At 43.4% G+C, this 23673-nt stretch overlaps 1 protein-coding gene across 1 annotated transcript in view; it reads left to right on the top strand.

The window, feature by feature from the left end:
- The window catches only part of CNNM4 (cyclin and CBS domain divalent metal cation transport mediator 4), a 74824-nt gene extending 59829 nt beyond the window's left edge, over positions 1-14995 (top strand). Inside the window, exons 6-8 of the mRNA XM_083368204.1 lie at positions 4094-4159; positions 7112-7299; positions 11698-14995. Of these exons, the coding sequence (XP_083224330.1) occupies positions 4094-4159; positions 7112-7299; positions 11698-11904 (461 nt within the window). The 3' untranslated portion in view covers positions 11905-14995. The remainder of the gene's footprint in view (positions 1-4093; positions 4160-7111; positions 7300-11697) is intronic.
- Positions 14996-23673: the final 8678 nt, after the last annotated feature.

Below are 23673 nucleotides of genomic sequence, written 5' to 3'. Positions count from 1 at the left end.
GGGTCATGTGATCACCTGAATCATCTGAATCAGAATAGAGTTGGACGGTACCTTAGAGGTCATCTAGTCCAATCCCCTGTTCAAGCAGGAGACCCTGTAGCTTTTGGACAAATGGCTGTCCAGCCTCTTCTTAAAAGCCTCCAGTGATGGAGCACTCACAACTTCTGGTGGCAAGCTGTTCCACGGGTTAACTGTCCTCACTGTTAGGAAATTTCTCCTTAATTCTAGGCTGCTTCTCTCCTTGGTTGGCTCCCATCCATTTTTTTCTTGTCCTGCCTTCTGGTGCTTCCTAAAATAAATCAATAAACCTTTCCAACTGATCGGCAACAAGCAAAGTCAGTGGAGGGAGGAAAGCCAGATTCCCTTAACGACTGCGTCATTCAATGAACCACTGCAGCGATTTGCTTAACGACGGTGGCAGAAAAGGTTGTAAAATGGGAGAAGACTCACTTAACAGCTGCCTTGCTTACAGCAGAAATTTGGGGCTCAGCTGAGGTTGGTGAGCTGAGGACTACCTGTATTCCAGCAAGGGTCAAGTCGACAAAGATGCTTAACTTAGTGAAGTGACCCGTTTTATGGGCCACTTTATCATCGCTACTGCCGACTTTCCCATTCAACTTCCCACAAGCAAAGTCAATGGGGATCCCAAATCGCAGTCAGGTGACTGCAGGATGCTGGAACCGTCGTAAGCCCAAGGACGAGCCGTAAGTCCATTTTTTGGAGCAGTCACCCAAAGTCGTAAGTCGAGGACTACCACCTAGGGCTGTCACTGCCTTTGGGAAAGCACCCAGAGTACATCTATTTGACCAGATTTTTTTTTCCAAAGTCACTGATCTTATTATTCCAATGCTTGCTTTTTTTTTGGCTAACATTTCCCCCCACACACACACACTCTCTTTGTGCCTGTTTTTCAGCCCTAAGCCACCTTGTCTGCCCATTTTTAATGGAAATGGGGAAAAAGAATCGAGTTCATAAATAACTGAAGTTGGCAGAGGACGGGTGTCAAAAAGTAGACACCGTAGGTCCAGAGGAACAGCTGCATCAGAAATGAGCAGTAGAGAGAGACGATGCTCTCAGGCTTGCCTTGACCCAGTCAGAACCAGCTTTTTAACGCAGTGGGAGGACTCCCTAAGAGAAGTTTCTCCACCCAAGCTGGCAGTGTCTTCTTTGACAACAGTTGATTCTTCTGGTTTCGGTAACATTAAATGTTAAGTTTCTGCCATCTAGTGGTCGACATTCAGCCTTTCAGCTTCCACTCCAGGATAGGCAGTACTTAAGTCAGTCGCTGTCTTCTCCAACCTGAGGCCCATAAGTTGGACTTGAATTGCCATCCTTGCTAGGCAGAAAGACCTTTGGCCTTTGGCCGGGCTGCTGAGGGTTTAGGGAAACTGAGGTTTGTAACTTCTGGAGACCACCATCAGTGGTACCTCCAGGGGTGGTCAAATAAGGCAAGATGCCTGCTAGCTCCTTCCTTACTTTCCCTCCCTCCCTCCCTCCCTCCCTTCCTTCCTCCTTCTCTACATCCATGCCTCCTTCCCTCCCTTCTTTCCTTCCGTTCCTCCCTCCCTTCCCTCCCTTTGTTCTTCCTTTCTCCTTCTGTCCATCCATGTCTTCCTTCCTCCGTCTCTCCCTTCTCTTTGTCCTTCCTCCTTCTGTCCATCCATACCTTTCCTTCATTTCTTCCTCCCTTCCTCTTCTGAGCTTCTGTGCTTTTCTTCACCTACTTGCAACTCCCAAGCAGAAGCGCTTTTATGCACCGCTTTTTCGTCTTGTGTGTATTCTCTTAGGGTTTTTTTTTAATCATCCAGGCACTGAACCATCTCCCCACTAAGAGATGCCAATATAGATTTTCAAAGTCACCCGCCATTTTTTTTTTTAGATTTTTGCATTTTACTGTACATTTTTAAGAACAAGTCGGAGAAAGTGATGTAGAGAAAGGCAACCCAAAATGATCAGGGCTATGGAAGCTAAGTCTTAGGAGGAGGAACTGAGAGAAGTAGCTATTGTTAGTTTTCTGCAAAATTGTCCAGGGGCAGGTATAATAATAATAATAATAATTTTATTTGTATACCGCCCTTCTCCCGAAGGACTCAGGGCGGTGAACAGGGCAATAAATACTAATACAAGGATACAAAAATTAAGAAAAGATTAAACAAAGTGCCCAATACCTTAAAACAATAAGTTAAAATACGTTAAAAGCAATAATAAAACCCAAAACCCGTCAGGCCAGGCCGGCTTGTTCAAACAAGTAGGTCTTAAGATCCCGTCGGAAGGAGCGAAGGTCAGGCGCCGTCCGGAGCTCGACCAGTAAACGGTTCCACAAATCCGGCGCGCCCACAGAGAAGGACCTCCCCCTGGGGGCCACCAGACGGCATTCTCTGACCGGTGGCACCCTGAGGAGGCCCTCTCTGTGGGAGCGCACAGGGCGGAGGGAAGTTGATGCCGGCTGCAGGTGCTCCCTAAGGTATGATAACAGTCTTTTTATTAGGTGCATGTACAAAAGGGGCAGGGCTTAAATTGTAGCTGCCCCTACAGTCATGCACACCTTGGAATTCACAACTTTAGAAGTTGATGGATGCTGGATGTGTTTAGACAATCTGTGGGGATGCCTTCATGGGGATTTCTGCCATGAGCAAGGACTAAAACGGTCATTTCAAGGATCCATTTCAGCTGAGTCTATGATGCATAATGATTTTTATCCCATCACCTGCTTTGTCTTTCTCTATTTTCTTTCACATAATGCAGGGGTCCTCAAACCTGACCACTTTAAGACTTGTGGATTTTTAACTCCCAGAATTCCCCAGCCAGCCATGGCTGGCTGGGGAATTCTGGGAGTTGAAGTCCACAAGTCTTAAAGTGGCCACGTTTGAGGACCCCTGACATAATGCCTGCCTTAGGAAAGTATTGGAAGTACCCATTAGAGACATCATGGAAGAGACTGTGTTTAGTTAGATAAGGTACTTTTTTTTTCCCAATACAGTTTTACACGCATTGCAGTATTTTTTTGCAAAGTTGCATCCCAAGTGAGAAAAAGGGCAGCCGGGTAGTCCTCGACTTACGACCACAGTGGAGCCCAAAATTTCTGTTGCTAAAGGAGACATTTCTTATGTGGGTTTTGCCCCATTTTATGACCTACCTTGCCGCAGTGGTTTGAGTTAGCGGCACGGTTGTTAAGTGAATCTGGCTTCCCCCATTGACTTTGCTCGTCAAGAAGGTCACAAAAAGGGGATCACGTGACCCCGGGACACTGCAACCGTCATAAGTATGAGTCAGTTGTCAAGCATCTGAATTTTGATCACGTCACCGTGGGGATGCCGTCAGAAGTGTGAAAAATGGTCGTAAGTCACTTTCTTCAGGACCGTTGTAACTTCACTAAGCGATCTGCTGTAAGTTGAGAACTTCCTGAAGGAACCTTGATTATCAAAGTACAACATGTATACAGTGAGGTTGGCTGAGCCTCCCTTCGTGCCCCCACCACCACCGCAACTCACAGTGACAACAAACCCACCATCTTGTTACCTGTCTATAGAAGATTGCATAAGGGTTTTTTTTCGTGCTTCAGTCAGGATTTGTGTGTGTGTGTGTTGTTTCCATTTGCTAACATTTCTTGCAGAGCCTCTGTCATCTCCCTACTTTGAAGACTCCACTCTACTGGAGAATAAGTTGGGGGGGGGAGGGCCCTGCTCTGGCAGCAGATTTGAGACTTGAGTTTGACTGACAACTCTGATGTTTTTGGGGCACATGCTTGTACATGCTTGTACTTTTTATTACAGGGGTTGAGTGCGGTGTGAGCGAGGCAACGTCTAAAACTCTGTCCCTCTGAGGGAACAGTTCAATCCGGTTCTGGTCCGACGTTTGGGAACCCAGCGCCTCAGGTGCTGCTGTCAATTCCTTTCCCAGGGCCGGCGTCCTTGAAGGCAGGAAGAGGGCTCTGTTTGCCACCTCTGCTTCCTGTCACCTATAATATTGTCATTACATGCACGGCAATGTTATTGTTGATTTTTCTTCTCCTTTTGCCTCTCTCTTTTCTCCGCTTCCACCATCACCAACAACACCTTCTCCTCCTCCATTTGGTGTGCCCGTGTGCCTGTAGCACCGCCGGACAGATCCCAGCACCAGTCCATTATACAGCGAGGGTCCTTGCATTCCAAGCTGTCAGGTAAAAAATTGCATTTGATGCTTGGGGGTGAGTGCTGCACATTAATGCTTTGCTTGGACTTCAGGGGCATAGGTTGTGATGCAGGAGCGTTGGCCATAGAATGAGATTTGTTGTTAGTTGTGAAGTCGTGTCCGACCCATCGCAACCCTATGGACAACGTTCCTCCAGGCCTTCCTGTCCTCTACCATCTTCTGGAGTCCATTTAAGCTCACGCCTACTGCTTCAGTGACTCCATCCAGCCACCTCATTCTCTGTCGTCCCCTTCTTCTCTTGCCCTCAACCTTTCCCAGCATGAGGCTCTTCTCCAGTGAGTCCTTCCTTCTCATTAGGTGGCCAAAGGATTTGAGTTTCAACTTCAGGATCTGGCCTTCTAAAGAGCAGTCAGGGTTGATCTCCTCTAGGACTGACCGGTTTGAACGCCTTGCAGTCCAGGGGACTCGCAGGAGTCTTCTCCAGCACCATAGTTCAGAGGCCTCAATTCTTTGAGATAAATGAGATAAGATAAATGAAATAATGCACCATAATTCCTTGTAAAGATGCTCGGAGTTTGGAAATGAAGACTCAATCATCCAGGCCAAAAGCCTCCCAAAAGGTCATATCCTGGCAACTGGATCAAAGTTTTTTAATCTGAGACATTTTGTTACTCATCTTCATTTACATATTGCAATACATTTTTGGGGAGAAACCTCTGCAGTTGGTGTGGCAAGAGTTAGTAGATTCCAACGACTGCCTAACTAATTATTATTATTGTTATTTTATTTTTATTTAGACTGATGAAGTTACTTGGATGAGTATCGAAACATCTCAGATTAACAAATGTTGATCCAGTTGCCATGATTTGACTTTTTTAGATCCTTGGAGTGCAGATGGCATAGGGGGATGCAGAGATGTGGTTTCAATTCCCTAGACACCAAAATGCCTTGGGTTCTCCCCCTCTCTCCTCTACCTTCCTCTCTCCCCCTGGCTTTGTGAAAATAAACTTGTTACTGAATGAATCCCATGGGGGGTGAGGAGTTTATCGAATCATAAACTAATTGAACAAACTGACTTTTGCATTAAATAAAATTGTGCCTTCCTGGGGACGCCCTGTTGTGAGGAGAATAGGTGATAATCAGGGTGTTTGTTGGCAACATTTTCAGAAGTGATTTGCTGCTTACTATCAAGTGCTAAGAGAGGGGGCACTGACCGAAGTCCCCCAGCTGTTTTCATGTCTAAAACCCACGTCCCTTGGTTCTAATCTCACACCTTTAACCACTGCATCAATCTAGCTCTCAGTGTGCAACAAAACAAAATAAATATTTAAACCAATTTAACACAAACCAAGTTAAGCTTTTTGCGCAAATGCAGTTTCTGAGTTTTTAACTTGACTTTGGTTAAGGGCCCTTTGCTAAAGATAGGAGTGTGATGCATAATATAATAGCATACTATATTCAGCTTTCCTGCCTGTCTCCTTTTAAGCGAGGCTGTGAAGATTGCTAGCTCTTCTTTCAGTCCCAAACTCAAATGTTTATTAAATTATTATTAAAATGCTTAAATAATAATAATAATAATAATAATAATAATAATAATAATAATAATAATAATAATAATAATAATAATAATAATAATTTGTATTAAATGAAAATTATCTGCCATGCCAAAGCCACTAAAACTGCCTTCCCCAGCTTGGCATCCATCAGCTGTCTTGGGACTTCAATTCCCAGAATTCCGATCCAGCCAGGCCAAGATTGTTGCTGGCTATGAATTCTGGATGTTGAAGTCCCAACACATTGCTGCTGCTTCCTGAATGTTCCTATCCTAGGATAGGCTATTGTTTGCACAGAAACATTCTATGCAGTTAATCTGGGTGGTAGCTAGGAGGCACAATTGGCCTGTTGTTTTTTTTTAATTGCAAGCCTGCCCATATTTTTGGAGCACATAGATGTGTATGCACTTGCATTAAAGTCACAGACCCCCTGGCAGAAGACATGATAACATGATGGCATGCAAATGATGTCCACCTGACATGATACCCCATATTCTTCTGAGGTTATCCATGTATGAACTGGACTTAGAAGAAGATGATATACAGTCAAATGTTTTGTGTGCCAGACAGGTTTCTTCAACTTTTTCTGCATTGAAAAAGAGAGGGGTTTCAAACAGTGTTGAAGTGACACGATGAAGAACAAGTCCAGGCCCCAGAGACTCTTCAAAAGTTACCACTCAATTGTAATTTTTAGTATGGAATACAAGAACACTATTAAATATAGAGAAACCATTTAAGTGAGGCCAGACTTAAATTTTGTCCTGCCCCACCGACTTTGAAGGGTGTGTTCCTCACATGCCATTCCAAACTATGTTTTGGGATCCTAAGACCCTAAAATGTGGACTCATGAATTCAGTGAGGGAGCAGAACCCAGGTTCAAAACCATCTGCAAAAGCTCCCTAGGTGACTTTTGGCCAGTCAGCCTAATTTACTTGATATTGTTACGGAGACAAAAAAAAACTGGAAGAGGAGATGCCATTCCCATGAGCCTCTGGGAGAAAGCTTTAGGTCAGGGGTAGGCAACCTTGGCTCTTTTATGACTCGTGGACTTCAACTCCCAGAAATCTTGAGCCAGCATGACTGGCTGAGGAATTCTGGGAGTTGAAGTCCACAAGTCATGAAGGGGCCAAAGTTTCCCCCATGCTGGCTCAGGAATTCTGGGAGTTGAAGTCCACAAGTCATAAAAGAGCCAAGGTTGCCTACCCCTGCTTTAGGTGAAGACTCCACATGTCCACCTCAATGTCTGGTGACTTTATGGTCAGGTTCCTGAGGTGTCCTTAGCAGCATTGTAAAAGTGATCCGGCTTTGCTTAGCTATTTTGAGGTCAGCCCAAACAGAGTAAGAGTTGCCATTTTAAGAAAGATTTTTTTTAAAATGGAGGAACATAGATGGAACCTGATTCCTGGATCGTCTTTCTCTCTGTCTAGTTTCAGAAATACGTTCTCCATCTCATATGAGCAATCTGAATCGCTCAGCGTCTCTTTGCTACCACGAGCGCACCGAGTCCATCTCTTCCAATTTCAGCGGCAGCAACAACCAGCTTAGTGCCAACGTGACTTCCCAGTATCTCTCAGACTTCAGTGTTCGTGCTCTTACGGATCTCCAGTATGTCAAGGTGAGCCTGAGGCCTAAGCCTCCCAACAGTTTTTAACTGAACTAATTCTTCATTTTATCCTTTCAAATACCATAAAAGCAGATTTATTTAAAAATAGAGAAAGCTGGCTTCTTAGGAGAATGGCTTCTCCTTAACAAGCCGGTTTTGTATATTGACTGAGTTATTATTTCAGTGTTGGCTGGGCCCAGCTGGGGTTGCTTCTGTCTTGAAGATGTGTCCACTGGAGCTTCATGAGTGTCGATCTCAGGGCACAAGAAGTGGAGAGTGTCACGAGAGAAACTCTTGACGTCTTTCACAATGTCTGGACCACAGATAGCACTTAGGCAGCACTTAGACTTATATACCACTTCTCTAAGCGGTTTTACAGAGTCAGCCTCTTGCCCCCAACAATCTGGGTCCTCGTTTTACTGACCTCGGAAGGAGGGAAGGCTGAGTCAACCTCGAGCCGGTCAGGATCGAACTCCTAATATGTAGGCAGAGTTAGCCCGCCATACAGGTAATCCTCGACTTATGACCACAATTGAGCCCCAGATTTTTGTTGCTGAGGGAGACATTTGTTAAGTGAAGTTTACTCCATTTTGCAACCTTTCCTGCCCCCGTTGTTAAGTGAATCACTGCAGTTGTTAAATTAGTGACACGGTTAAGTGAATCTTTGCTTCTCAAATGTTCGCAAAAAGGTGATCACGTGACACACCCCCCCGGACACTGCAACCGTCGTAAATACGAGTCAGTTGCCAAGCATCTGAATTTTGATCATGTGACCATGGGGATGCTGCAATAGTCGTTACTATGAAAAAGGGTCATAACTCATTTTTTTCAATCCCATTGTGACTTTGAATGGTCACTAAATGAGCTGTTGTAAATTGAGAACTACTTGTACTGCATTCTAACCACGGCTCCAGATAACTGGATGGGAATCCTTGTGGCTAGATTTTCTTTAGAGCTAGGGCTCTTAAAAAAATGAGGTTCAAGATGCTGGATAACCCTACATGTGCTAGAGACCACCCATCTCTCATATTATCTGTCTGTCTTGTGCAGTCAGACGGGGTCAGGTGCCGTCAATCAAGCAACGGCATCTAGGGAGACCTAGGAAGTGGATCTGCTCTGTCAGAGCTTCTGCCCCTGGAACAGCCAGTCATTCCCACAGCCGTCCCCCACTCTCCTTCATGGGACCCCTAAAAACTGTGGACCTTTTACTTTAGGGATGATATGGTGTGTGTGTTTTTTTTTAAAAAAATAGTTGGGTAATCAACTCTCCTTTTAGTTATTTGATTGCCTTAATATAAATATTTCGCAGAGCATTTCTACCTTTAGATAATGGGCATGCAGTAGAAGATTCTATTTCTGAAGAAGATGGATAGATTCAGCAGAAACCAACTGAAATGATTACAGTGTTTCTGGGTTATTTTATTTCTTTTTCCCAGGAATGTACAGTTGTCCTTGACTTATAACCGTTCGTTTAATGACCAAAGTTTATTTATTTATTTATTTATTTATTTATTTATTTATTTATTTTTGGGACTTATATGCCGCCCTATCTCCCAGAGGACTCAGGGCGGCTTACAACAATAAAAAACAACAGTACAAAAATTAAAAAACGAATTTGTTACAAAGTTACAAATAGCACTGAAAAAAATGACATGACCATTTTTACACTTCACTGCCATTGCAGCATCCCCATGGTCATGTGATCAAAATTTGAATTCTTGGCAACCACTTCATATTTATGGCAGGCGCAACATCCTGAGGTCATGTGATTCCCCTTTGGTGACTTCTGTCCATGTTGCTAGTCCTTTCTGAAAATGCATGATGCTGATGAAGATTTGTTAGGTTAAGGAATCAGTGCTTTTCATCCTCCCCATGATTGGCAGAAGCAATAGATAATGCAAAAGAGGAATACGGACAGGCGTTGCAAACATGCTTTCTTTGCATAATTTATGCACGCACATAATATAAGATTGCTTTCCACCATGCCCAGCTTGAGTTAGTATTACATACAGCACAGTGTGAAATCACAACTGCCAGTTCTTTTGCTGATGTGGGCTAAGCACATTGGTTTGTGCTTAAATTGTAAGCCGCCCTGAGTCTTCAGAGAAAGGCGGGATATAAATGGGATTAAAATAAAAAAATAAAAATTTGTATGCATTGAGTTTTCCAAAGAACCTACTATATCAGCATGGTATATGTGTGGATCTAAGCAGGCTGGAAATTTTGTAATCGACCAATAGAAATTTTGTCAATGTGCAGATTTTCTAAGTGCCACCTAAATTTTTTTGACATGGCACCCAGTGTACCTATTAACCAGTGGAACCACCATGGCTGATTTTTGCCCTAATCTTTCATCTTCTGTTTTCAGCTCTTGATCGTTTGTGATTTTCTACAGTTGTCCGTCTTCTGTTATCTTCCAGTATTGCCTCATCAATTATCCACACTTCTTTCTTTTCAACCTCAGTTCGATCTGGTGTGTTTCATTCCAAGAGTTGGTCAGTTTTTGTATCTGGAAATCCCACAATATTTTAACCTCGTTTCCAATGCTTTTTTCAACTCCACCAATTTTTCATTAACGGCATAGAATAACTCTTACAGACGTTCTCGTTCTAACACCCTTGTGGCGACTGTGTTGTGCTGTTGTTTAGAATCAATTTCTGCAATCTTGTTCTGTGACCCTGACTATATGAACTACCGTTTCTTCATCCGAAAACATGGTGAATTCTGGTCACCTGACTATAGGATGCTACAAACAGCCTGGTATAGGATCTCCTGCTCGAGCAGGCGGTTGGATTAGAAGACATCCAAGGTCCCTTCCATCACTAATATTCTATGTTCTTCTTTTTGAGTAATTCTTAGATTTATTCATAAAGAAAGCAAGGAAGACTTAATTTCAATTTCATCTATTAGAATTAATTGCTGTTAAATTAAACGGCGTCCTATTATCCAAGATTTACTTTAGTTTCACTTTCCACGTGCCCTAGAGACCTGAATAAGTCTCTCGGTTTAGACAGTTTTATTAGGTTATGTTATACAAAAAAATACTAAAGCAAATAGTAGGAAAAGTAGGGAAGGGAGGAGTGAGGAAAAGAAAGGGAGAAAGAAAGAAAAGGCGTTGACTTTAAATGCCTTGAATAAGGCATTAACATCGAACCTCAACTTTTTTATTGTTGTTAGCTGCGAAGTCGTGTCCGACCCATCGCGACCCCATGGCCAACGTTCCTCCAGGCCTTCCTGTCCTCTACCATCTTCTGGAGTCCATTTAAGCTCACGCCTACTGCCTCAGTGACTCCATCCAGCCACCTCATTCTCTGTCGTCCCCTTCTTCTCTTGCCCTCCACCTTTCCCAGCATGAGGCTCTTCTCCAGTGAGTCCTTCCTTCTCATTAGGTGGCCAAGGGATTTGAGTTTCCACTTCAGGATCTGGCCTTCTAAAGAGCAGTCAAGGTTGATCTCCTCTAGGACTGACCGGTTTGATCGCCTTGCAGTCCAAGGGACTCGCAGGAGTCTTCTCCAGCACCATAGTTCAAAGGCCTCAATTCTTTGGCGCTCAGCCTTTCTTATGGTCCAGCTTTCACTGCCATACATTGCAACTGGGAAGACCATGGCCTTGACTATACGCACTTTTGTTGGCAGGGTGACGTCTCTGCTTTTTAGTGTGCTGTCTAGATTTGCCATGGCTTTCCTCCCCAGGAGCAAGCATCTTTTAATTTCTTGGCTACAGTCCAGTGATCTTGGAGCCCAGGAAAATAAAATCTGTCACTACCTCCATTTCTTCCCCATCTATTTGCCAGGAATTGAGAGGGCCGGATGCCATGATCTTGGTTTTCTTAATGTTTTAGTTTTGCACTCTCCTTCTTCACTCGCAACAAGAGGCTCTTTAGTTCCTCTTCACTTTCTGCCATTAGAGTGGTATCATCTGCATATCTTAGGTTGTTGATGTTTCTTCCGGCAATCTTAATTCCAACTTTTGATTCATCTAGCCCTGCCTTTCTCATGATGTGCTCTGCATATAAGTTAAATAGGCAGGGTGACAGTATACAGCCTTGCCGGACTCCTTTCCCAATTTTGAACCAATCAACTTTTTACTTTTACATAATAGTTTAAACTAGCCATTTTCTATCACAACAGATCTATCTAATCGGTAAAACAAAATCAAAGTTCCATTTCCCCCCCACCTATTCTATGTTCTATAAATCGAGCACCCAAAGTGTGGTTACGTGACCACAGGGGTGGGCCCAGACATCAGAATTTCAAACCAAGGTTGTAAGTCCCATTTTCGAAGTCCGTCATAACTTCAAACGGTGGCTAAGTGACCAATCCTACGTTGATCATAATGTTTCGGTATCATTGTTTAAATTGTGCTTCTTCGCACTGAGCTTCACCCGCGCTCTCTTTCTTTGCCCTGCAGATCACACGCCTCCAGTACCAAAACGGTCTCATGGCCTCCCGCCTGGAGAGCTGTCCGCAATCCCCCGACGGGAGCCCCCCCAAACCGGACGCCTCCTCGCCAGAAAAAGGGAGCACCCCCTCCAACAACGAGATGATTGGCCTCCTGAACGAAAGGAACTGCCAGCATCAAAAGACGAACCACAACCCCCCCGAGAATGTGGTCTGACCCCGGCGTTGGGGCAGTTGGCCCGGCCCAGCTCGCCCACTTTTTTCCTTTTCCAAAGACCCAAGAGTGCCCGCAGAAGATTCCGATTGTGTGTCTATATCAACCTCAGGTAGCAGCTGCAATCTGCACTCTCTGGTACTGTTCCCGACTCGCCTGCCCTGTTTTTTCCAGGCAGGGGGTTTGGAACTGGGAGGGGAAAGCAAGCCAGCCAGCCTTGAAAGCAATTGGAAGCCACCTACTCTAAGGTGACAGGCCCCATCCTGGGTCGCCTGCACGATTCTGGGTTCTTCCCTGCCTGCATCAGAGCAAGCTGGACCAGCAGGACAATTAGACTCCCCCTTTCTCTGGGCTGGTTTTTAACTGAATACAGTGGAGAGGAAGGCAGGCCGCAGGCAGAGCCAGAGGAACCTTGAAGCAGCTGCCTTTTTTTTTCCCAGAGTGCCCAGTTCTGGCACTGCCTTCCCCACCCTGGAAGGGTGTCCTTCAAAAAGGAGCACGTAGTTACAAAGGCGGCACCCAACTCGACGGAGGGGACGCAGGTTTGTGGAGATGCCAGCCAGCCTCTCTTAATAAGACAAGACTTCGTTTTCCCACCTCAGGGAGTTCTGAGACATTATTATTTGGGATTATCTGTTTCACCCCACCCCCTCTTCTATCAAGCCATTGGGGTATTGGAGGAGCAGGGATGTGCCTGACACGGAGGAACCAGCCAGAGTTTTCACGTTGGTGGAATCTGTCCCTTCTCCTTTTCAGAAGGACCTCTGCTTTGGGAGAAAGTTCATTTTCCTGATTCAACCCGGGTTCTCCATTCGTTCCAGCTTTTGGCTTCCGTTTCAAGGGACCCTAACCGAATCAGTCGTGGGATAAGTAACAGCAAGAGGTCAACTGAACGTTACATCTGGTTGTATCTCAGATAAATGCCTCTCTAGGTTTTGGGGTTGTTTTTTTTTTCAAAGTTTCTGCAAATAGAAAACTTAACGTGGCGAGACAAATGTCGAGCAGAGGTACAGCGTTTCCTTTGATGTACTTTGTTTCTGCTCACAGGGTTAATAATTCTCATTTTGTTCTTTTTCTTTTAACCGGGGAAGATTTAAATGAATATGCTCCACTCTCTGTCTCCGGAGGTACTGTTCATTTTGACAACTCGAAATGGGGCTATAGTTCTATATAGTCAGTCTCTTGATTTCCAGTTTCAAGGTACCCTATGCATTGGCGTGAGTTTCTGGTGCAATCGGAAGCTTTGGGATCACTTTGCGGCATTTGGGGCTTGCAAATTAAAGGCCAGATTAAAAATTGGAACGTTCTGCGAGTATTGCAGCTGAAAAATGGATTGTCATTCCAGCTCAAAATGCTTGGATCATCTTTTGGGGAGATGATGCAAACACGTGGCTGTGACTGTAGTAACCAATTATATTTTGTTGTATTTCTTTTTCATCCTGACTTGGATCCAAAGTCCTCCAGGTTCAGTTGTGGACCACAAGTAAACCATGTTTTATTGGGATATAGGAAAACTGAGTGAATTTGATTATTACATTATCCAAAGATAATGTTATCCTTTCTGTTTTTCTGTAGCTTTTTACAATAATTGTTTTCTACTGGTTGGAATCAGAATAGGAGCTCAGGCGGTTAATTTTCAGTGGCCAAATATCATGCAGTTATTACCTTGATATAAAGCAACTTCCTGTACAACACAGATGGGTGTGAGACGTGGGGACAACTTGGAGGCATCTTCGATAACAGTTTTTTTGCGAACAAGACACTGAGTACGATCGGTGGATCAAAGCAAATAGGTCAAAAATGTCAGTTTCATTGATGGATGTATTCGTTGGGACAGGTGTTGCATCTGAAGCAGCAATGCCACGGAGTCTGTCCTGTGAGTATGAATGCTCAGGCCTTCAGCAGATGTTGCAAACTTGAAAAAACCAGATGTTGAATTAGCGAGTCAGCTCTTCAGGGCTGGAGAGCACCTATGAATGTACACTCATTTAACCCCTCCACTCGTAATCATTCAGAAACGCCTTTTAAAATTTGCAAACCCATCTCAGAAAACAGAATCGTTTGCGCTTCCTGGTTGAACGTTTTCATTCCTGTCTCCCTGCCGTCTTAAATTCTCACGCTTTCTTCTACAAAAGACATCCCACTTTTCATTTTGCTTCCTCTGACCCTCAAAACCAGCTGGAGTTTTAAATTCCTCCCCCCCCCCCCATCCTTGTTGTCAAGGCCTTGGGCACAATGACAGCTTCTCTCACACTTGAGAACCACCCAGATCTGTAAAGGCTTTCATCCCTAGAGATAAAAGGTGATGAAAACCAGGGCATTATGGGAGTTGTAATGAAACACATCTGGAGGGAATTAAGTTCAAGATGGCTGCCTACCATACACTACTCTTCTTTTGAGTTGGATTAGATACCCCCTGACTTTATGGATACTTCTGTGTTATTTTTGGGTGACAATGTAGAAGTGACTTCCCATTGCCTTTTGCAGGATTTTTTTTTAAAATAGTGGTCTAACTTGCAGTTTGGCATCTCCTTGTGGTGTCCTGTCCCAGCATAACCAGGTTTGACCTTGTTTAACTTGTTGAGATCAAGCAAGGTCAGCCATTCAAATCATAAATGTATGTAACTGAATTAAATGATTCTCATTTCTGTTTTGCCCTCTTTCTTCTTTTCAGTTGAATTCAAGAGTGTAGTTTCCTGCTCACCCAAACCCCACCTACCCTTGTCATCTCATAAAGGATCAAGCACACTAATAAATAGTGTATGAGTAACAATGCTACAACAATGCTAATAGATCCCAGCTATGATTTCACCTGAGTCACCTAGTAACCTCTAGATAACTAAGAATTTAATTAAGAAAATTAAAATAATTAAAAACATCGTGGCACCTTGTTTAAATAATTAAAAACATCGTGGCACTTACTGTATTTATTGCAGAGGTTTTATTCTCCAGAGCCTCATCAACTTCCGAGTGAGGTTTGGTCAATCTTAAAAGGGATTCCTAAAGTGGATATGCTTCCTACGTAAAGGGAAAAAAGTTTTAAAATTAATCATTACATCTTGCACAACAGATGAGTGGCCAACAGAATTGTGTTTTATGGGGAATACTTGACCTAGCTCAGGGATCTTCAAACCTGGCCCTTTTATGACTTGTGGACTTCAACGCCCAGAACTCCTCAGCCAGGCACGCGTGCCTGACTGAGGAATTCTGGGCGTTGAAGTCCACAAGTCATAAAAGGGCCAGGTTTGAAGATCCCTGAGCTAGCTTGATATATCTCCTACTCAGAGGTTCTCCGTTTCACCTCTGTGTGAATCCTTCTTCAGGGGTTTCTAGTGCAGGAGCTCATGAGGAGAGACAGATGGCGGGTTTTGCTCGCTCTCATTTGTATCATGGTTTATTTTGCATACTGATTTTCATTTCATAACTCAGGATCACGTTGCAGCTCTGTATCCATAGGAGAAACACCTGCAAATCAGTGTAAGCACCTCTTATAAGCCCAGTGCATCCCAGAAGCGCTTTGAAAAAAAGGGTTCGGTTTGCTATGAACAAAACCAGGATGGGCAAATCCTAAGCAGCCAGAGCTGCTATGGGCAGAGGGGGGGGGGATTTTTGATTCTTTTTGAGTTTTGCATCCAGATGAGAAGAAGCTTTTAAAACTAACTCTACTGCATAATACTGTGCATTTTAGTGATGGCCGTTCAGGCTGCCCATTTGCACAGCTGCCATTCAAGGATATTCTAAGGGCCACAGAAAATGGCTTTGGTGCAGATGTAACCTCAGGACCTCAGCCAAAAGGAATTTAAAGTCAAATCCCAGAATTCATACTGTGCTTGAGATTGCCCCAAGCGGTTGCATAGTGGGGACCCTTTTTCTGGCCTCCCCCAAATCAGCTGGAGTTTCAAGGTTGAGAATTTCCATCTCCGTTCTTGGAGATGTCGAAGGTTTTTCTTATAGCAGTGCCAGACATCACCACGATGTCTGGGGAAAAAATAACAAGGATGGCAGCCTGAAGTTGCATCCTTGGTAATTTAAAGATAAGTAGAGAAACGTAGTTCGCTAATTTTGCTCCCAACGGAAAAAGGTCCTGTTTCCATTGAACTAGAATGTATGGTCTAATTAAGTTGTGCAGCAGGAGGAAGTACGGTACTTTGTTAGCGTGAGTTTGTTACAAGTAAGCCACTCTATACAACTGGAAAGGAAAAATGGGATATGGCAGACTCTTCCTGTGCTTAAGATTGGCTTGGGCCTCAGCTGTGGGAATCTTGCTCTCCAGCTTGGGGAAAGCTGACAGTAAAACTGGTGGGGGTTCCAAGATAAAAGCATGAATCATTTGGAAGCTGTGGTCCTCCTCCTAAAATTTGCCATTCGTTTAGGGCAGAAACAAATGGGTGCCGGTGGACACCTTGTCCCCACATGGGGCTTGCATTCAGGTTGAAGGTCAAATTCGGAATGTGTCCCATTTTCCATGGTGAGCATACAGTGTGGTTATGAACATGGTTCTCGTTTTCCAGAAGCCAAGACTGAGGTCAGAAATTCCACTCGGCAAGTTAGTCCTGCGCTTCATAGTCACTTGGCCTAAGCACAGTGGCCAGCTAATCAGGTTGGGCTCTATGCCTTGATCTGAATTTTGAAGTTTAAAACGGGCTCAGAGTAAGTGAGAAGGCAACAGAGATGCTCAATTCCATCAACTCTCAAGCTACCTCTTCAACCAACTCTGATTCTCTGCCAAGGAACTTTCTCACAAACCAAATTGCTGTTGTTTGGAGCCGTGAACTCCCAACACCCAATACCATTTCTGAATTTTGAGGCAGAAGAACAGTCTAAAGCAGGAGTGTCCAGTCTTGTTAAATTTTAAGACCTGTAGACTTCAACTCCCAGAATTCTGAAAGTTGAAGTCCACATATCTTAAAGTTGCCAAAGTTGGACACCCCTGGTCCTAAAAAAAAAAAGGGAGGATGCATTTGTGTGTCTGTGTTTATGTTGAATTAAGATCCTTTCTACCCTACTCTATTTTCCTAATTGCAGGAATTTGTTTTCTTGTTTTTAAGAACTTCGGGGGGAAAGATGACCAACTGTCTTACCTGTTCCTTTTCATTCCTCTGCCATTTTCCATTGCTATCCTTGCTGCACGAACTTGGCTAAGCAGAAATGGGTTTGAGTTGGGTATGGTTCTAGCAATACTTGATTGTGGAATTTAGGAGGAAAGGAATTTCTCTTCCTGTATTAACTTAAACTATGCAGGAGAGGCAGCTTGACCTACAACCAGGGATGGTCTCCTTTCTTCCTTGCAGGGATATTATAAATAGATTTTTTTTTTTTTGCGCTTTCAAACGGCTTTAATTGGACGATCCATACGTTTCCTTTGAATGTAGCTTTTTGTCCAACCATTAAACATTTTTTGTGTGTGTGGAGTCTCTTATTTCCCTTTTTAAAACTGTTGATATTATTATTCCTACGGAAAGCACAATGTTTCTGAACCTTTGCCCCTTTGTGGGTGACCTAATGTAATTTATTGTCTTTGTTTCTGATTTTAAAATACAAACACTAAGCTTTAAGATTCTAGTTCCCTTGGGGGGAAGATACGCTGTAAAAGAAAGGTAAAATAAATAATATCAAATCAAAGAGTGATGAAAATGTTTTTTCCCCCTTTCTCAGTCTCATCTGTTTTATAATTATAATAATTATTCCAGGAATAGTGAGCTAGCAGAAGCTTCTTTCCAGATATGTGGCATCTAAGAAGGAATTGCTTTCCCAGCCAAAGGGTTTTAAACTGGCGACTTTATGTAATCATCATTAGTGAGAACCTTCATTGATTGTTAAAGCCAAATGAGCAGCATAAACTTATGTGGTGGTGGTGGTGGGGTGTTTCTGGTCAATTAGCAACCTTGCAATTTGCATCACTCCAGAGATCGATGATCAAATTAAATCAGAATGAGAAAATTTTCAATAATTAAAATTAGCTATGACCAATGAGTAGAACACAGAACATAGAATAGCAGAGTTGAAGGGACCTTGGAGGTCATCTAGTCCAATGCCCTAAAGAAGCAGGAGAGTCTATACCATTCCAGCCAAGTGGCTGTCCAGTCTCTTCTTGAAAACCTCCAGTGATGGGGCACCCACAACTTCTGGAGGCAAGCCGTTCCACTGGTTAAGTGTTCTCACGATTAGGAAATTTCTCCTTAGTTTTAGGTTGTTTCTCCTTGATTAGTTTTCATCCATTGGTTCTTGCCTTCTGGTGCTTTGGAAAATAAGATGACCCCCTCTTCTTTGTGGCAGTCCCTCAAATACTGGAAGACTGCTATCATTTCCCCCCCTAGTCCTTCTTTTCTCTAGACTAAAGGTAAAGGTAAAGGTTCCCCCGCACATGCGTGCTAGTCGTTTCCGACTCTAGGGGCCGGTGCTCATCTCCGTTTCATAGCCGAAGAGCCAGGAGGACGTCTCCGTGGTCATGTGGCCGGCATGACTAGACGCCAAAGGCGCACGGAACGCTGTTACCTTCCCACCATAGTGGTCCCTATTTTTCTACTTGCATTTTTACGTGCTTTCGAACTGCTAGGTGGGCAGAAGCTGGGACGAGTAACAGGCGCTCACTCTGTTACGCAGCACTCGTAACAGAGTGCTGCGTAACAGACATAACTAGACGTAACTAGACATATCCAATTCCTGCAACCGTTCTTCATATATCTTAGTCTCCCCTAATCATCTTTGTTGCTCTTCTCTGCACTCTTTTTAGAGTCTCAACATCTCTTTTATATTGTGGTGACCAGTATGGATGCAGTATTCCACGTGTGGCCATACTAAGGCTTTGTAAAGTGGTACCAACACTTCACATGAACGAATTAGTAAATGAATTAGATTTATTTTTCAGTGCGAAGGAATGAAATCAAATACGCCTGGTTTCTTTCCCAACCTCACCTATTTTTAGCTTCTTTCTGGAATAGAGTTGCCCGCACACCATTCAGTGGCATCAGGACACGTGACACAGCCAGAGGTTAACCAAGCACATTTTAAATTTGCGGTGGGGCAGTACTTAACCAGTTCTTTCTGGTTCATAGTTTGTTTAGCTGGTGCAGAAATTACTCAGGGAAAGCAAAGAATGATGGGGACTGCTGGTTTCAAAGGGGGCAGTGAAGTGTTTTGCATCAGTACCAACAGATGAAATTATTTGTAGATCCTTGGTGCTCTCTGAGCTTGGTTGTTTTTCTGCAGACGTTTCATTACCCACTAGGTAACATCAGTACATCTTGAAGAAAACAATCAAGTTCAGAGACACCCAAGGACCCCATGGAAAAGCAAAGGGGCTGAAATCTGGCTTGGCTCCCCCCCACCCCCACCCGGGCAAAAGGTGATTAGACCATTAAGCCAAGAGTTGTGGTGGTGCAGTGTTTAGAATGCAGTATTGCAAGTTGACTCTGCCCACAGTCTGGTATTCAATCCTGACCAGCTCAATGTTGACTCAGCCTTCCATCCTTCCAAGGTTGGTAAAATGAGGACCCAGATTGTTTGGGGGCAAGATGCTGACTCACTTAGATACAGCCCTCACTTAGAGAGAGGGCTGTAAAGCATTATGAAGTGGTATATAAGTGTAAATGCTATTGCTATTTGTAACTCAGTGCACTTAGTCAATTCAATTTATTCATTTGTTCAATTTTCTATGGGGCTCAACTCTGCCAAGTGAATCTGGGCGGCTTACCATTCAAAGATTACAAAACCGTTAAAACAACCAAAAGACATTCAAACAGCAAAACCAGTGACAAAATCCATACAAACAGCAGCCAAGATGAATAATCAGCTAACAGTGGCCTTGGTATGTCATGTGAATGCAGGCAATGGGGTTATCGGAATGATTCCATGGATCAGTGTGTTGTTTGAAGCCAGGACACTATTTTAATGAGGCTGATCCGAAGGTCCAAAAAAAATGGCCCAGGTTCACCTAACTAGACCAACTATAACCATGTGCTGGACAAATCCTTTCTTCAAAACATCAGTAAACACTTGGCTTCTGACTATCATAGGCTAAACTTTTTCCTAACTTGGGGGCTGGGGTAGGGGGTACTCCCAGGTGTGTCCATTGTCTTCGTGTTGATTGATGCCTGTTTTATCCGTAGTGGATTTATCTTTCTCCTGCTGTTGAAATACCCTCTCTGCAGTCAAATTAAAGTCAAGGGTAACTTGAGAATGGCAAATTAACCATCTTAGCTAATTGGCTTCCACCTGCAATTTATGGCTAGCGCCCAAACCGCAATTTCCCTGAGCAACAGCTAAAAACAGAGTAGAGAGATTGGTGGGTGAGCAATGTTAGAATTTGATGCAGACAACGCCACGAATTATAAATGTTTATACATCATAATGTGTAGTTAGCTATAGAAACCAAATAATACTCTTAATTTTAACCATGACATGGTGCAAAGAAGAGGGGTTTAGCCCAGGGGTAGGCAGCCTCGGCTCTTTTATGACTCATGGACTTCAACTCCCAGAATTCCTGAGCTAGCTTGGCTGGCTCAGGAATTCTGGGAGTTGAAGTCCATAAAAGCCGAGGTTGCCTACCCCTGGTTTAGCCCATGTTTCTGACTTCCAGGAAATAGAACTATTTGGCAAAAAAGCAGTAATAATATAAAGTTATTTGGTCAATTTGGGTTCCATCTTCATGCCTGCATGCATGCGAAGAATAAAAGAAAAATATCAGGATGTTAGCTTTGATTTTTCTTCAGCCATTGGTTCTGAGTAGGCCCAGTCAGACTTCTTAATGACTGATTGACTAAAGGACTGATTGATTTTGTTGTTCGTTTTTGGAAAACATCCGAAGTGATGCGTATCCAAAGCAAAGCACATGATATTGCTAAGTGATGCAATATCCTTAGGAAAAGTTGGACCATGCTATCAAATTGCCATTGATTCTGAGCAATTTCCAATGGTGCACACCCATCACAAGTGTAACCTAGTCCATCCTCTTGGTCCATCCTTTTTCCTTCCACTTTCCCCAGCATCCGAGCCTTCTCCAGCAAGTTAGATCTTTGTATTATGTACCTGAAATATAGGAGGTTGGACATGATGACCTCTAAAGTACCTTCCAACTCTTATTTATTTTATTGTTTTATAGGCTGCCCATCTTACCTCAAGGTAACTCTGGGTGGCTTACAATCATAAAAATAGAAACTATATGAACAGCATGAATACATTAGTATAAAATCCAGAACTTCATGGCCCAATTAAAAGAAGGGTAGGCTGGAGCAGGCGGGGGAGGTGGTGGGATCTGTGTTAATCAATCAACCACCCCCATATGGGGTCTAGGACAACTCACCACGGCCAACTCGGCAGAGCCAACTTGCCGCAGGACAAGAGTTACACCAATATTGAAGAAATAATGGAATAGAATCATTAAAGAAAGGATGCCAAAGGAGAGACAAAATGAAATGTGAATGGCAAAAATTAAAATAATTAGAATCAAATAATGTTTAAACTTATTTTAAATAATGTTTTAATTTTTTTAAAATAAGTGGAATTGTTGAATTGTCCTGCAATGAGTTGGATGTGGCAAGTTGACCGTGGCAAGATGGCCGTGATGAGTTGGCCATGGTCAGTTGTCCCATTCCACTCCATATGAATGTATGAACTGAAATCTGGTCTGGTTGATTGATAATGTGCTATCAGTTCAGAATTTCTCTAGCACAATTTCAGTTCAGTTTTCTCTAGGACAATCTGTCCCTAACCTGGTCCTTCAGCTCTTCCAACATTGCCCCCAACACCACTATAACTGAGTCCCTCTATTTTGCATCTGGTTGTCCCCTTTTTTTCCTTTACAAGCATAGGAGCCATCTTCAGAGAGCTGGATCTAACATGTCTTTAATAATAATAAATCAGCATTGACAAAATTATCAGTCAGTTTCTAAAGGCAGCTTTCCTAGGAATAGCTTGCATCCTGCAACAATATCTCTAACTGCAACGTTTGCATACTTGGGAAGAATTTAATAGGTGGACAAAAATGCCACCTATTAATTTAAAAATTCAGCTAAACATCTGGCTGACTGTGCGATGAATCATCATCATCATATTTTTCTGCTTGAAAACAAACAGAATACCATAGTCAAAGTGGAGAAACTAAGGAGAAACAACACTCCACCAACTTTGACAGGACAAGCTACTATAGATAAACAAGCAGCAAACTCCATCCTCACTAGCACTGATGACGTTACTTAGTTGTGTAATGAACCATCGGCAAGCAAACTGCCAAGCTCAAAGAGCATCAAGGACTCCGCAGAATGATATCTGCCCAGAGATAAAATGCTTCCTTTGCATGTGGAAAATCTGCAGGAGCTTTAGGTTTTCCAAGTAAAACGGATGCAACAGTTCAAGGGAACCTCAAGCACCAGAGTTAATATCATGCTGGGGCAATTAAGTGAGGAAGCATTTCATCTTGCTTGCAAATCTTCAGCTAAAAAATACAAATATTTTCAGAACGGAATAAAAAAAAATAACAAGAGTTGGAAGGAACTGTGCAGGTCTTCTAGTCCAACCCGCTGCTCAAGCAGAAGATCCTATACCCGTGGTAGCGAACCTATGGCACGGGTGCCACAGGTGGCACGCAGAGCCCTCTCTGTGGGCCTATGCGCTGTTTCCCCAATCCTAGGCCTTCAGCTGGGTTTTATAAAACCTTTTCGCTTTAGGCCTCTGCCGCCGTGTACAAAAAAAAGGTTCAATCAATCAATTTCAACTTCTTGTGGGATAAAAAAATGTTCTCGCAAAGTTGGAATTGATTGATAGAACTTTTTAGTCCCACCCAGTCTGCCTTTACCACTAGAGCACACCCACCCAATGTGCCATGCCCACCCTTGGCCACACCCACTCAAAGGGCCACGCCCACCCTGGAATTGATTGATAGAACTTTTTAGTCCCACCCAGTCTGCCTTTACCACTGGAGCCACGCCCACCCAATGTGCCATGCCCACCCTTGGCCACACCCACCCAAAGGGCCACGCCCACCCGGCACCCGATGATACATAAGTGGGTTTTTGGTTGCAGTTTGGGTACTTGGTCTCTAAAAGGTTTGCCATCACTGTCCTATACTATTCTGGACCAAAGGCTTTTCCAGTCTTTTCTTAAAAACCTCCAGTGATGGAGCACCCACAGCTTCTGGAGGCAAGCCACTGGTTAATTGTTCTCACTATTAGGAAATTTCTCTTTATTTCTAGAGGTAATTTCATTATTATACGATGTTTCTAACTGCTGTTGGCAGCCAAGGGTCAAGAATTTTAAAGAGCTGGTTGTATAAATTGAAATATAAATCAATAACTAAATTCTTGCCTCTATTCTGAACTGCCAGAGGCATCACATTGGGAGGCACATAGTTGTTTTAGACATGCTTCAGAGTTGTGCATGGACAAACCCTAAATCTGATGGAACACAAACATCATTGTAACTGAATCAGTTCAACGCAGTGGCAAAGTGAGAAAGGATCCCTGGGGGAGCACATATGAGGCTTTAGGGAACCAAGTGGATGCCCAATTTTGCATCTCTAGATCTGGGAGCTACTTCTGTTGGTTCTCCTGTTTTGATTTTTTTTCCTGGCTTGTATTCTCTGGGGATGAAAACAAAAGTGTCCTTGCAAACCATTTATAGAATAGTCTATCTCGTTTCCTAGAGCAGACCCGTTAACCTCAAAGAAAGACAAAACAGCTCCTGCTTTCAAGGTTGATAGTGTAATTGCCCACAGCTGACTCGTTTCTTCATTCAGATTTGTGAGTCAAATGTCAACTTTTCTCTTTTGCACCAAGT

Source organism: Vipera ursinii (genome assembly GCF_947247035.1).
Source record: "Vipera ursinii genome assembly, chromosome: 8".
In the NCBI taxonomy this organism is placed as follows: Eukaryota; Metazoa; Chordata; class Lepidosauria; order Squamata; family Viperidae; genus Vipera; species Vipera ursinii.
Note: the sequence above shows the minus strand (reverse complement) of the source record. Positions and strands in the feature narration are given on the sequence as shown.